The sequence below is a fragment of the Oncorhynchus nerka genome, linkage group LG18, assembly GCF_034236695.1.
Source record: "Oncorhynchus nerka isolate Pitt River linkage group LG18, Oner_Uvic_2.0, whole genome shotgun sequence".
NCBI lineage: Eukaryota > Metazoa > Chordata > Actinopteri > Salmoniformes > Salmonidae > Oncorhynchus > Oncorhynchus nerka.
The window spans coordinates 73,442,059-73,456,850 of NC_088413.1; the positions used below are offsets into that span (position 1 = coordinate 73,442,059).

Genomic DNA, 14,792 nt, shown 5'->3' on the forward strand with positions numbered 1-14,792 from the left:
TTTTGTTCTTTAGTTCTTTAGTCTTTAGTTTTTTAGTTCTGTAGTTCTTTATTCTTTAGTTATTTAGTCTTTAGTTCTTTAGTCTTTAGTTCTTTAGTTCATTAGTTCTGTAGTTCTATAGGTCTTCGGTTCTTTAGTCTTTAGTTCTTTAGTATTTAGTTCTTTAGTTCTGTAGTTCTTTAGTCTTCAGTTCTGTGGTTCTTTAGTCTTTAGTTCTTTAGTCTGTAGTTCTTTAGTCTTTAGGTCTTTAGTTATTTAGTCTTAAGTTCTTTAGTTCTTTAGTCTTTAGTTCTTTAGTCTTCAGTTCTTTAGTCTTTAGGTCTTTAGTTATTTAGTCTTTAGTTATTTAGTTATTTAGTTATTTAGTCTTTAGTTCTTTAGTTCTTTAGTCTTCAGTTCTTTAGTCTTTAGTTCATTCGTTCTGTAGTTCTTTATTCTTTAGATCTTTAGTTATTTAGTCTTTAGTTCTTTAGTCTTTAGTTCTTTAGTTCATTAGTTCTGTAGTTCTATAGGTCTTCGGTTCTTTAGTCTTTAGTTCTTTAGTATTTAGTTCTTTAGTTCTGTAGTTCTTTAGTCTTCAGTTCTGTGGTTCTTTAGTCTTTAGTTCTTTAGTTTGTAGTTCTTTAGTCTTTAGGTCTTTAGTTATTTCATCTTAAGTTCTTTAGTTCTTTAGTCTTTAGTTCTTTAGTCTTCAGTTCTTTAGTTATTTAGTCTTTAGGTCTTTAGTTATTTAGTTATTTAGTCTTTAGTTCTTTAGTTCTTTAGTCTTCAGTTATTTAGTCTTTAGTTCATTAGTTCTGTAGGTCTTTAGCTATTCAGTTATTTAGTCTTTAGTTCTTTCGTTCTTTAGTCTTCAGTTATTTAGTCTTTAGTTCTTTAGTCCTTTAGTTCTTTAGTTTTCAGTTCTTTAGTCTTTAGTTCTTTTGTTCTTAAGTCGTCAGTTATTTAGTCTTTAGTTCTTTAGTCTTTAGGTCTTTAGTTCTTTAGTTCTTTAGTATTTAGTTCATTAGTTCTTTAGGTCTTCAGTTCTTTAGTTCTTTAGTCTTTAGTTCTAGAGTTCTTTAGTCTTTTGTTCTTTAGTTCTTTAGTCTTTAGTTTTTTAGTTCTGTAGTTCTTTATTCTTTAGTTATTTAGTCTTTAGTTCTTTAGTCTTTAGTTCTTTAGTTCATTAGTTCTGTAGTTCTATAGGTCTTCGGTTCTTTAGTCTTTAGTTCTTTAGTATTTAGTTCTTTAGTTCTGTAGTTCTTTAGTCTTCAGTTATGTGGTTCTTTAGTCTTTAGTTCTTTAGTCTGTAGTTCTTTAGTCTTTAGGTCTTTAGTTATTTAGTCTTAAGTTCTTTAGTTCTTTAGTCTTTAGTTCTTTAGTCTTCAGTTCTTTAGTCTTTAGGTCTTTAGTTATTTAGTCTTTAGTTATTTAGTTATTTAGTTATTTAGTCTTTAGTTCATTCGTTCTGTAGGTCTTTAGCTATTCAGTTATTTAGTCTTTAGTTCTTTCGTTCTTTAGTCTTCAGTTATTTAGTCTTTAGTTCTTTAGTTCTTTAGTCTTCAGTCCTTTAGTCTTTAGGTCTTTAGTGCTTTAGTATTTAGTTATTTAGTCTTTAGTTCTTTAGTCTTTAGTTATTTCATCTTTAGTTCTTTAGTCTTTAGGTCTTTAGGTCTTTAGTTCTTTAGTATTTAGTTATTTAGTCTTTTGTTCTTTAGTCTTTAGTGTTTTAGTCTTTAGGTCTTTAGTCTTTAGGGTTTTTGTCTTTAGCTCTTTAGTTATTTTGTGTGTAGTTCTTTAGTCTTTAGTTCTTTAGTGTTTAGTTCTTGGGGCGGCAGGGTAGCCTAGTGGTTAGAGCGTTGCAAGTTCAAACCCCCAAGCTGACAAGGTACAAATATGTCGTTCGGCCCCTGAACAGGCAGTTAACCCACTGTTCCAGGTCATTGAAAATAAGAATTTGTTCTTAACTGACTTGCCTAGTTAAATAAAGGTACAGTTTTTTTTGTGTTTTTTGTTATTTAGTTCTTTAGTCTAGTTCTTTGGTTCTTTAGTCTTTAGTTATTTCGTCTTTAGGTCTTTAGTTATTTTTTGTTTAGTTATGTAGTCTTTAGTTCTTTAGTGTTTAGGTCTTCAGTTCTTTATGTCTTTAGTTCTTTAGTCTTTAGGTCTTTTGTTCTCTAGTCTTTAGTTCTTTGGTGTTTAGGTCTTTAGTTCTTTAGTTCTTTCGTGTTTAGTTCTTTAGTTAATTTAGTCTTTATTTCTTTAGTGTTTTAGTTATCTAGTTCTTAACTTCTTTCGTTCTTAACTTATTTAGTCTTCAGTTCTTTAGTCTTTAGTTGTTTTTTTTTTTAAATCTTTAGTTCTTTAGTCTTTAGTTATTTAGTCTTTATTTTTTATTTTTTTTGTCATGCCCTGACCGTAGAGATCTTTTTATTCTCTATGTTTGGTTGGTTATTTCTTTAGTCTTTAGTCTTTAGTTTTTTATTTCTTCAGTTCTTTAGTTTTTGTTCTTTAGTTCTTTAGTCTTTATTTATTTTGTCTTCAGTTCTTTATTCTTTAGTCATTTAGTCTTGAGTCTAGTTTTTTATTTCTTAAGTTCTTTAGATCTTTAGTTCTTTAGTCTTTAGACTTTATTTATTTAGTCTTTTGTTCTTTAGTCTTTATTTCTTTGGTCTTTAGTCTTCAGTTAAAAAAAACAAATCTTTCATCTTTAGTTCTTTCGTTTTTAGTCTTTAGTCTTTATTTTTTTAGTCTTTATTTATTTAGTCTTTATTTATTTAGTCTTTATACTTTAGTCTTTAATTATTCCGTATTTAGTCTTTAGTCTTTATTTATTTAGTATTTAGTCTTTATTTGTTTAGTCTTTCGTCTTTATTTATTTAGTCTTTATTTATTCGGTCTTTAGTCTTTAGTCTTGATTTATTTAGTCTTTAGTCTTTATTTATTTAGTCTTTAGTTTTTATTTCTTTAGTCTTTAGTTGTTGTTTTTTTTGGTTCTTTATTCTTTAGTTTTTTAAATTTCTTTAGTCTTTAGTCTTTACTTATTTTACTTCTTTAGGGCCTATCACTGTCTTTCTGTCATTCAAAGGAGCTCCCTTATCCTTCACTGTGTGAATCTTATCTCTCCGTTTATCCGAGCTCTCTGAATGTTATTGTCCTCAGCCTACCATCTGTTCTCTGTCCCTTTGTCTCTATACCGCTCTCTATTTGTAGTTTCTCTCACCTTCTTCCTTTCTACCATCCTTCCTCTCTCTCTCTCTCTCTCTTCGTGTGTAGTTTGTCCTCTTAGACAGGGAGCGGGTTCATACACTGATGTCATTTATGGTCTTTTCTGTTGTATATCTCAGAGCATTCTTCAGCCAGTTAAGAGGACTAACTTACATCAAAAATACTTAGTTTTCCTATCAGAGATGTGAACTTTATAGTTGCTTCAGTTAAATATCATGTAAACCGTATATTTAGAATTGCCCCTCTGGGATGAATAAAGTTATATTGAATTTAATACAGTAGTCTTCTGATAGCTCGTCTGTAGTGAAAGGATGCAGAGCCGGGAGACAAATTGAACAACACTCTTATGAATATATTGTTGTATTATTAATGACAGTGTTATTTTAAGAATAAGAGCTATACTGGCTCGTGAGAACTATGTTTTCATGGCCGTTCCTCTTTTGGCCATGAGAAGCGATGAGAACATACCATTTGAGGAATCTTGAGAGCCACATTGAAAAGTCTAACTAAGTGGTGAGGGGATATTTTGAGCCAATTACAGAGTGAAGAAAGTATGCTAGGCTAGCAGGAAGTGAGCACACACAGGACAATACACAGACCTGAAACTAAGAATACGTCGCAAATGGCCCCCTATTCCCTATAAATCCCTGGTCAAAAGTAGTTCACTATATAGGGAATAGGGGGCAAATTGGGACACAGACTAGGTTGGGAATTTCCATGTAATGTCTATATCTCTTACTGGTCGACTTAGCCCAGCATTCAACACCAGAAATAATAGGCTTTTACCATAATAGTTTACATATTTTTCACACAAAGCTTTTCAATTGTATCTTACATCACCATCCAAAATGCATCTGTTTTAATTACACTTATTTAAGTATAGTAGAATTGTGCTCCAACCTCATATACCTTCAGCTATACCTTATAATATTAATACCATTCATGCATGAGTAATGCAATGCGGGCAGAGAGAAAGATGGACAGAGAGACTGAAAAGACTGAACGTCCAACTAGACAAGACAGACCTAAAGACAGACAGACAGACAGACAGACAGACAGACAGACAGACAGACAGACAGAACGACCAACGGACCTACAGACAGACTGACAGACAAGCAGACAGGCGAGAAGACGGACGGACGGAGAGACAGAACGACAGACAGACGAGAAGACAAATGGCCAGACAGACAGAACGACCAACCGACCTACTAACAGACAGACAGACAAGCAGACAGACAAGAAGACAGACAGACAGAACAACCAGAACGAACAACCGACCTACAGACAGACAGACAAGCAGACAGACGAGAAGACAGACGGACAGACAGAATGATAGAGAGATGAGAAAACAGACAGACGAGAAGACAGACGGACAGACAGATGAGAAGATAGACGGACGGACAAAACGCCCAACAGACAGACTAGCAGACAGATGAGAAGACAGACAGACATTTAAGCAGACAGATGAGAAGACAGATAGACAGACAGACGGACAGACAGACAGAACGACCAACCGACCTACAGACAGACAGACAGACAGACAGACAGACAGACAGGGTTTCTGTTTTGATGAGCTTAGTGGCTCACTAGTCTGTGCATTACCTCCACCTATAATCAGGTCTCTGTGTGTTCTAGACCTCACTTGTGTGTTCTAGACCCCACCTATAATGAGGTCACTGTGTGTTCTAGACCCCTCTAGAACCCACCTATAGTCAGGTTGTTGTGTGTTCTAGACCCCTCTAGAACCCACCTATAGTCAGGTTGTTGTGTGTTCAAGGCCCCTCTAGACACCAGCTATAGTCAGGTCGTTGTGTGTTCTAGACCCTTCTAGACCCCACCTATAGTCAGGTCGTTGTGTGTTCTAGACCCCTCTAGACACCACCTATAGTCAGGTCACTGTGTGTTCTAAACCCGGCTGCTCCTTATTTGTGACCATCTGGAAGGGGTAAAGGGGTGGAGGGGAGGGGGATAAGAGGGAGCTCAGTGACCCAGATTGGCAGAGGGTGAGTGGAGCAGAAGAGGAGGGAGAAGAGGAGGGAGGAGAGGGGGCTCAGCTGTGTGTCACCTCTCAATCACACCGTTTCACTTCATTAGTGGTGTGTAGAGGAAATGGAGTGATGACGAGAAGAGGGGAGAAGATGGAAGAAGTGGAGCTGAAGATTGCTTAAGAAAGAGAGTGAGAGGAGGGAGAGTGGAAGGGAGGAGGGAAAAAGTCACTGCTGCGGCCTGTCTTGTTTCTCAGGGACCCCCTTGACCCAGAATAACACACACACACACACAGGTGCAGAGATACCCACCAGGGACCAAATGTCCCCCTTCTTTGCGACTCTTAGAGACCTGACCAGCTGAACCCTTGGCAGCAGCAGGGCCCTTTCCCTCACTATCTACCTTTCTGTATTTCTTTCTGTCTACCTCTCTTTCATCTCTACCTCTCTCTACCTCTCTTTCACCTCTACCTCTCTCTACCTCTCTCTACCTCTCTTTCACCTCTACCTCTCTCTACCTCTCTTTCACCACTACCTCTCTCTACCCCTCTTTCACCTCTATCTCTCTTTCATCTCTACCTCTCTCTACCTATCTTTCACCTCTACCTCTCTTTCACGTCTACCTCTCTCTACCTCTCTTTCACCTCTACCTCTCTTTCATCTCTACCTCTCTCTACCTATCTTTCACCTCTACCTCTCTTTCACGTCTACCTCTCTCTACCTCTCTTTCACCTCTACCTCTCTTTCATCTCTACCTCTCTCTACCTATCTTTCACCTCTACCTCTCTTTCACCCTTACCTCTCTCTACCTCTCTTTCACCTCTACCTCTCTCTACCTCTCTTTCACCTCTACCTCTCTCTACCTCTCTTTCACCTCTACATCTCTCTGCCTCTCTTTCACCTCTACCTCTTTCACCTCTACCTCTCTCTACCTCTCTTTTACCTCTACCTCTCTTTCACCTCTACCTCTCTCTACCTCTCTTTCACCTCTACCTCTCTTTCACATCTACCTCTCTCTACCTATCTTTCTGGCTCCCTATTTAACTCCCTCTATCTATCTATCTATCTATCTATCTATCTATGACCCTCTTTCATCTATCTATCTATCTATCTATCTATCTATCTATCTAGGGGCTTTATTGGCATGGGAAACATGTGTTATCATTGCCAAAGCAAGTGAGGTAGATAATATACAAAAGTGAAATAATAAATAAAAATTAACAGTAAACATTACACATACAGAAATGTCAAAACAATCAAGACGTTACAAATGTCATATTATACATTATACATATTATATATATATATATATACAGTGTTATAAAATAATAAAACATCTGATTGTTCTGAGGGATGCTAGAACATCACATTGATCTGATGGAGGCTAGAACATCACATTGATCTGATGGAGGCTAGAACATCACATTGATCTGATGGATGCTAGAACATCACATTGATATGATTGATGCTAGAACATCACATTGATCTGATGGATGCTAGAACATCACATTGATCTGATGGATGCTAGAACATCACATTGATCTGATGGATGCTAGAACATCACATTGATCTGATGGATGCTAGAACATCATATTGATCTGATGGATGCTAGAACATCACATTGACATGATGGGTGCTAGAACATCACATTGATCTGATGGATGCTAGAACATCACATTGATCTGATAAAATGCTAGAACATCACATTGATCTGATGGATGCTAGAACATCATATTGATCTGATGGATGCGAGAACATCACATTGACCTGATGGATGCTAGAACATCATATTGATCTGATGGAGGCCAGAACATCTGATTGATCTGATGGATGCTAGAACATCATATTGATCTGATGGAGGCTAGAACATCTGATTGTTCTGATGGATGCTACAACATCACATTGATATGATAAAATAATATAACATCACATTGATCTGATAAAATGCTACAACATCACATTGATATGATGGATGCTAGAACATCACATTGACCTGATGGATGCTAGAACATCACGTTGATCTGATGGAGGCTAGAACATCACATTGATCCAATGGGTGCTAGAACATCACATTGACATGATGGATGCTAGAAAATTACATTGAATTGATGGATGCTAGAACATCACATTGATCCAATGGATGCTAGAACATCACATTGATCTGATGGATGCTAGAACATCACATTGATCTGATGGATGCTAGAACATCACATTGACATCCAAACATTGTTTATGTAAAGCCAGTTATGCTGCATGGTTTATGTAATGCAGTTATGACGGACATTTATGTTGATGTGACCATGTGAAATTCTCAAATTCCACAAATTAATGTAATATTAGTTATTATCAGTTAGATATTATTGTCAGAGTTTTCATATATCATTTGGCAGTTGGATTCAGAAGCATCAGAGAGAGAGTGCATTGGAATTTGTGAATCCCTCAAAGCTGAAAAGGACCCTCAAGGCTCTACTTTGATGCCAGACCGAGCCAGGAGAGGAGGGGTGGTAGGGTGAACTACACTACAGATACAACGAATGAAGTGTCAGTAAATTACCCAGTGATACTTGTGGGGAAAACCTTATTTTGTCTTCAATTGCCTACCTTTCCAACGGTATGTGTGTGAGTGTGCTGCTATCTCTCTCCACGTGATGACTGGACTTTTAGCTACTCTCTCCTCTGTTGTTACCAGAAGAAGAAATAGAGGGTCTTTGTTGACGGCGGATTAAGAAGGAACGCCTTGAATGGTTTTCTTTGGGTAGAAACGAGGGGGAGGCGACAGGGGTTACGAGGGGGCAGGTGGGGTGGGGAGGGGAGAGGAGGGCGATGCTAATTATGCATGGCGATTGTTGATAGCTTGATTGTCTGCGTCCAGCTGCACAGAGAACCGGGGGGAGAGTGAGAGGGCGGGGATGCGGAGCGAGGCAGACTCACTGACGCCAGTCTCGAAATTCTCCCATCCATTGAAAGAGAGCCTCGATTGTGTTGGGGCCTTTCCGACAGCGTGGCGCGAGGGCACCTGATCCCTGCCCAGACGCACCAGTGTCACACGGATTCAGAGCCCAGGAATCTGCAGATAGGCAATAAAAAGTCCAGTCTGGTGAGGGCACCCGCTGCTTATGCCATTTTTTTTTTTACATCCAGAAGTGTAACATTGTAGCCTACCAACGCGCAGAAAAAGTGTTTATAATCGTGCAGCAATATAACTGTATTTCACTTTTGTAAACTTATCGTTTCATGTAGACTAATTTTGTTTGCCACCATATTCTTCTAATTGTAGTGTTTTATTTTTACGCATATATAATAATATAATGTTGCTTTATACAGAACACATGTATAAATAGTCATTTTCTCACCATGCCAGCGATTTTAGGACAATATTTGTCAACCCTCCTCCCCTTGACATATTTAAGACAGATATCTGAGGTAGAAGTCTTGTTTGGACAACCAGTAACGTTCACAAAATGTATTTTTAAAATAGCAATGGACCGAACTCTGGTCACACGGTATAAAATTAGTAGTTTGCTCTTGAGTGAGGTCGTTGAATGACTTGTAGTCATTAGGGGTCAACAAGTGGGGGGTAGCAGCCTACATGCTGACATGAACATCTGTGCAACCGCTGAAAAGGGGCGGGCCATTGGGCCAATTCCACTGGCGCATATTTACGCACGAATGTATCTTTATCGAACATAAAACAATTAGGCTATACTTCTATTTGTTCAAAATATAAAAATAGCGAGGATTAAAACTCACTCCTAAATATTGTGTTTATATGTTTGTGTCTTTTACGTGAAGGATTACTACGTCCTTGGTTTTCCCAATTGATGACAAATATTTACTCCCTCTTTAATCAGATGATGTGTAAACCAACCCAATGGCCCCAGTGTTATCTAATGCTAGTATTGACATTAACAAAGATATGGTTGCGCCTTCAGAGGAGAGGAACCAAATTGGTTATTTTTAAAGAGTCAGCATATTCTTATTCTCATGCATTGGAGGTCGGAACAAAGCTCAGTGGGCTGCCGCAACAGAGAGAAGTGGGCAGACCCAGGACTTTGAGTGACGGGCCCAGTAAAATATCTCAGTGAGGAAGTTCTGGTCAGGGTGGGCCTTTTGCCAGAGCGGCGCGTTGGAGCGGGTGAATGGATGACGTCGGGAGACTGGCGCCAGGCTGTCTGGGACGGGCGCGTTAGATCAACACAGCTGGGTTGGAATAGGACACACAGCTGGGCGAGGGTACATTCCTCCACAAAACACGATTGTGAGAAAAAGGAAAATAAGACCAAATATGAACAGTTTCACTACGGTTTGACAAAAAAATGCAGGGGTTAAAAAGAAAGAGAAGAATATACAACTTATTTTGAGTTAGGGTTCATCACACATTTTATTCACAATAACATAGCCCGAATGTTGTTCTCCTCTGTCATGGTTAACTGCAGATTTCATATTTGTTTGGATTTCGTTTTTTTTAATCTTTATTTTATTTGACATTAAAAATATAAAAGAAGATGAATTGATAGTGGTATAGACAAAGTCCAACTAGGCATATACAACAGAGTTTCTTATTTCTTATGATAATAATATGATTAGCTAATAATAACAAGTTCAAAACTGTTATTCACAAAGGAGGGAGTTTGCACTTTCAAGAACTCATGTAAGGCATTCAACTGTTTGGATAACTTATCTAGGCTTCTTGAATCTATTGCTAATGAAAATGACTGTTGTATCCCTATCCTCCTAGCCTTTTGGGTGAAGAAATGTGAAAACCATCACTTTTTATAAGGCTTATAATTATAGGATTTTCAAGCTTATCTTCTCTGTCTGCCTGCCTGCCGCTTGACAAGTCTTAAAATCATGTGATGCCAAAAGAGGTAGAAAAATTATTCCTGACGCCAGAATGTCTGCAACGTCATGAGAGGAACACATTGGCGTGAAACCCATAACGGTAACGTGTGGCTTCAATTTGATAAAGGAAGAAGATCCAGAGAGTCTGTCAGTGAGCAAAACAGCCATATTTAGGTCTATTAACCAAGTTGAATGTTTCTTGTTGGATAGTTTATGTATTCAGTGCTCACCAAAATTACGTTTTCTTGATTGTAGCCTAATATCTGAAATGAGGTGGGTAATTGCCCATAGGATTGATTAGCATCATTGCTTGAATTTCTCATTCCATCTGCCCCACCCCTACCTCGCCCCGGTAGGTGACGTTTGAACAGCCAATCATAAACCCCGAGCTTCTCAGAACAACCAGGAAGTCTCTACATTGGCTAATCAGAGCACGAGGGTGTATTTATTTGTGAGAATGGGCGGCGACTGACTAACAAGGGTGTATAAAGCCATCCTCACACACACACCGAAGTACTGTAGCTGGTTGTTGCCTTAGCGTCTCACTTTATTTCACATTGAATTAACTAATTGTAGGCTACTTTAAAAACATGAAAGCCATCAGTCCTATGAGATCTGTCAGAAGCTGCTACGAAGCTGTCCGCTGCATTTCGGATCAGAGTCTCTCCATCACCCGGAATAAGCCATCTATGGAGGAATCCGTGGGCGCGCTGTGCGATATGAATGACTGCTACTCCAAACTGAAGGAGCTGGTACCGAGCATCCCACAGAACAAGTCCGTCAGCCAAGTGGAAATTCTGCAACACGTTATCGACTACATATTCGACCTACAAATCGCGTTGGAAGACGAGTCTTCAGCGACAACCACGCCTGATTTGGTGCTGTCACTAAAGGTGAGGATGGTTACTCGCTCCCGCCCCCGTTATGTAGGATTTGTTGCATTGTCTCATAGTTTCCGTTGTATCAAATTGACGCGCATGTAAAGGAAAACGTAGGTTTATTTTTGCCGTGTAAACATATGAACAATGTGATGTTGGAAAGCATTTATATTTGCTGTTACATGATGCACGATCAAAACATAACCAAATATCAGTGCAGGCCTCGACTGTTATGTCGTTGCAATACATGTAACCATAAGTACATCTACTGCACGTGTCCTTGTTTATGTCTTGCTGTCAGTGAGGCTAATAATTTCGCTGTTAGCGGCTATAATATTTATCTTCCCCCCCCCCCCCCCCATGAAGAATGCAGACCTTGCACGCAATTTCTCCCAAGAAGATGGACGGTTGTGCCGTTAAAGAGGAGGAATAGGCCTATAACGTCCATAAATGGTATGTAGCCAATCTATAGTCATCTATGCTTGTGTTATTACTATTGCATTACATGTATCCAATATAATTCCCGACTTACTGTGACATGGCTGGCAATGGCAATGAACTGCTTCAATGAAACTGTGTCAACAAACTGCATACCTCTTAAAAATAGATATGAAGGGAAATAGTCTAGTCCCCTTTCCTCTCTTATCTCCCACTCACCATGGTTGCCAATTAGCCAAGCCAGTGTATGTGTGGTGGATTCATTGCTATCAGCCTGGGGTTGGTGAATGTGTGGTGGATTCATTGCTATCAGCCTGGGGTTGGTGAAAGTTCCACACTAGGCGCCAGTCTGCTCCACCTCTAAGGCGGAGGGAGGGAGTGTGAGAGAGAGCACTGTCCCGACTTAACTTTTTCTTCCCTTTCTCTCTGTGTGCAGGTGCAGAGAAACACATCTCCACTTCCCTCTGGGCAAGAGGACAATAGGGCCAGAAAGAAGGTCTGGGACGGGTATTTAGAGTGGGAGAGAAGAGGACTCTTTAGTTCTCAGATCTGGGCAAGAGGACAAGAGGGCAAGAAAGAAGGTCTGGGACAGGTATTTAGAGTGGGAGAGAAGAGGACTCTTTAGTTCTCAGATCTGGGCAAGAGGACAAGAGGGCAAGAAAGAAGGTCTGGGACAGGTATTTAGAGTGGGAGAGAAGAGGACTCTTTAGTTCTCAGATGGATGGATGGATGGATCGTCCTCTTGTTTTCTGTCCTCTTGTCACCAGAAGTGACATAAACAACACACCAAAGCAGAAAAAGATTTGAATTGACTCTGTTTCTGTCTCTGTCCCTCTCCCTGTCTCTCTCTCTCTACTTGTTCCTCTCAGTTGTGGTTTTGTATCCCTCTGAATGTATCGATACATCAATCTTAGTTGATTTATCTTTTTGTGTTACATTCCAAACCAAACATTTTTGGATTGACCTTCCAATATTTTGTTACAACCCAACCCCCCCCCCCCCCCCATCCTTCCTCCCTTCCCTCCTCTCCTAGCCAGTCCTAATACTCTATCACTTAATTCTCTCTTCATATCCTCTGTTATCTTATAATTTTAAGGTTTTCAGAACTTGGTCAAATTGTGTAAAGATCTAATTTGGTCACTGTGAACTCTGAAGGAGATGGGTTAAATGAGTTTGGTCTTGTGCGGGGGTCCTTGGATATAATCACAACTCTGTAATAGAGTTGATTGTAAATGTTTGTAGGGATTGTTTATTTCTACGGACAATGTCAAATAATTGCTGAGTTTTATAAACTTTTTTCTTTTTAAAAATCAAAGTCTGGGTTGTATGTACGTTCTTATGTAATAAAATGACGAAATGTTTACTGTAGCTTTTCTTTCTTTGTTAGTTTAACTTTAGGGATTGTGCATCCCAAATGGCAACCTATTCCCTTTATGGTGCACTACATGTGGCCATAGTAGTGCTCGATATAGGGAATAGGGTGACGGTCGGGATGCATAAATATTTATATAGCTAAGTATGGTGGATGATTGGCTTGAAGATCTCTTATGATTGAATTACATACCTTGATATGACAGGATGTACCTGTATTCAATAGAAGATTGAGGTCTTGTGGTTGGAAATCAAATGACGGCTGTTTCCTGTATCTCTCTTCAGTTTTTTCCATGAGCCGTAACATAAGCAGCAATCTCTATGTGGTAATAATGATGCTTTTCAGAGGAGTTGACACCTAGTTACAAATTACACTACTTGTATGATATAATATACTCTTATTATATCTAATCAGCCCAACTTAATACATCACAACAGGTTAGACTGCCTATAGCTGTGTTTGTAGCCTAATCATCTTCACCCATCCCGCCACAGTCAATAGCTTTGTCACAATGAATCTCGATGTCAGATCTTAAAATGCTTGGCATTTCTGGAGACTAATATATCCCATGTTTTTGTTTTTTTTGTGATATAGGTAAATTATTACTTCTAGGTAGTCAATCTAGCAATCTATCTATACAGTATGGTACGGAAACATGACATAGATCCAGTCCAGACACCATGCACTCTGATGCACCGAACTTGTTCCCCCCAAAAATGGACAATGCTGCCACCTAGTGGTTTTCAATTCAAGGGGCTTTATTGTCATGGGAACACATGTTAACATTGCCAAAGCAAGTGAACTAGATAATAAACAAAACATTTTCACAGGAAACATTACACTCACAGAAGTTGCAAAAAGCCAAACATATTATGTCTATATATACTGTTGTAACGATGTGCAAATATTTAAAGTTTAAAAAAAAGGGAAAATAAAGAAACATAAATAAGGGTTGTATTTACGATGGTGTTTGTTCTTCACTGGTTGCCATTTTCTTGTGGCAACAGGTCACACATATTACTGCTGTGATGGCACACTGTGGTATTTCACCCAGTAGATATGGGAGTTTATCAAAATTGGGTTTGTTTTCGAATTATTTGTGGATCTGTGTAATCTGAGGGAAATATGTCTCTATAATATGGTCATACATTGGGCAGGAGGTTAGGAAGTGCAGCTCAGTTTCCACCTCATTTTGTGGGCAGTGTGCACATAGCCTGTCTTCTGTTGAGACAGTGGCGGCAGGTAGCCAAGTTGTTAGAGCATTGGGCCAGGAACTGAAAGGTTGCTAGATTGAATCCCATAGCTGCCCCTGAACAAGGCAGTTAACCCACTGTTCCTAGGCCGTCATTGTAAACAAGAATTTGTTCTTAACTGACTTGCCAAATAGCATTCTAGTTTGCACAGTTTTTTATTAATTCTTTCCAATGTGTCCAGTAATTATCTAATGATCTTTTTGTTTTCTCATGAGTTGGTTGGGTCTAATTGTGTTGTTGTCCTGTGGCTCTGTGGGGTTTGTGTTTGTGAACAGAGCCCCAGGACCAGCTTGCTAAGGAGACTCTTCTCCAGGTTCATCTCTCTGTAGATGATGGCTTTGTTATGGAAGGTTTGGGAATCGCTTCCTATTAGGTGGTTGTAGAATTTAACAGCTTTTTTCTGGACTTTGACAGTTAGTGGGTGTTGACCTAATTCTGTTCGGATACTATAGAACCTGAGAGAGGACCTGTCAAAATAAGTTCCAGGCAGCAAATGAACTCCTTCTTGACCTTTGAACCTCTTTATACCTAGAGGTAGGAAAGTAACCAACCCACCATTGTTTGGCAGTTATCTCATTATAAAACAAAATAATGGAATATACATAATATAATTAAAAATATATTTCTCCTATTTACATTTTGTGGCAAAAGTGTACAATTGAACTGATGAAAAAAGTAAAAAATTAAATGGACCACTGATCTGAAAGCACTGGGCCCCTCTTAAAGTAGTTGACTTCAGTTGTGAATAGGTACTGACACCTAGTGGTTGAGGTCACATTACTGCACTTTTCAAAGACCATGCACAATGCATGTT

At 38.8% G+C, this 14,792-nt stretch overlaps 1 protein-coding gene across 1 annotated transcript; it reads left to right on the forward strand.

Annotated features, from left to right (window-relative positions):
- The first annotated feature begins 10,540 nt into the window (after positions 1–10,540).
- LOC135561919 (DNA-binding protein inhibitor ID-3-A-like) lies at positions 10,541–12,714 on the forward strand. The gene is made up of 3 exons (XM_065004330.1): positions 10,541–10,930; positions 11,282–11,368; positions 11,790–12,714. The coding sequence occupies exons 1-2, from the start codon at positions 10,628–10,630 to the stop codon at positions 11,333–11,335; spliced, it is 357 nt and encodes a 118-aa protein (XP_064860402.1). The 5' UTR covers positions 10,541–10,627; the 3' UTR covers positions 11,336–11,368; positions 11,790–12,714.
- The last annotated feature ends 2,078 nt before the right edge of the window (positions 12,715–14,792 follow it).

Excerpts from the sequence above, each read along its gene's own strand:
- LOC135561919 (XM_065004330.1), top strand. The coding sequence starts at position 10,628 with ATGAAAGCCATCAGTCCTATGAGATCTGTCAGAAGCTGCTACGAAGCT. Across the intron at positions 10,931-11,281 it reads ATTTGGTGCTGTCACTAAAG|AATGCAGACCTTGCACGCAA; the intron begins GTGAGGATGGTT and ends CCCCCCATGAAG.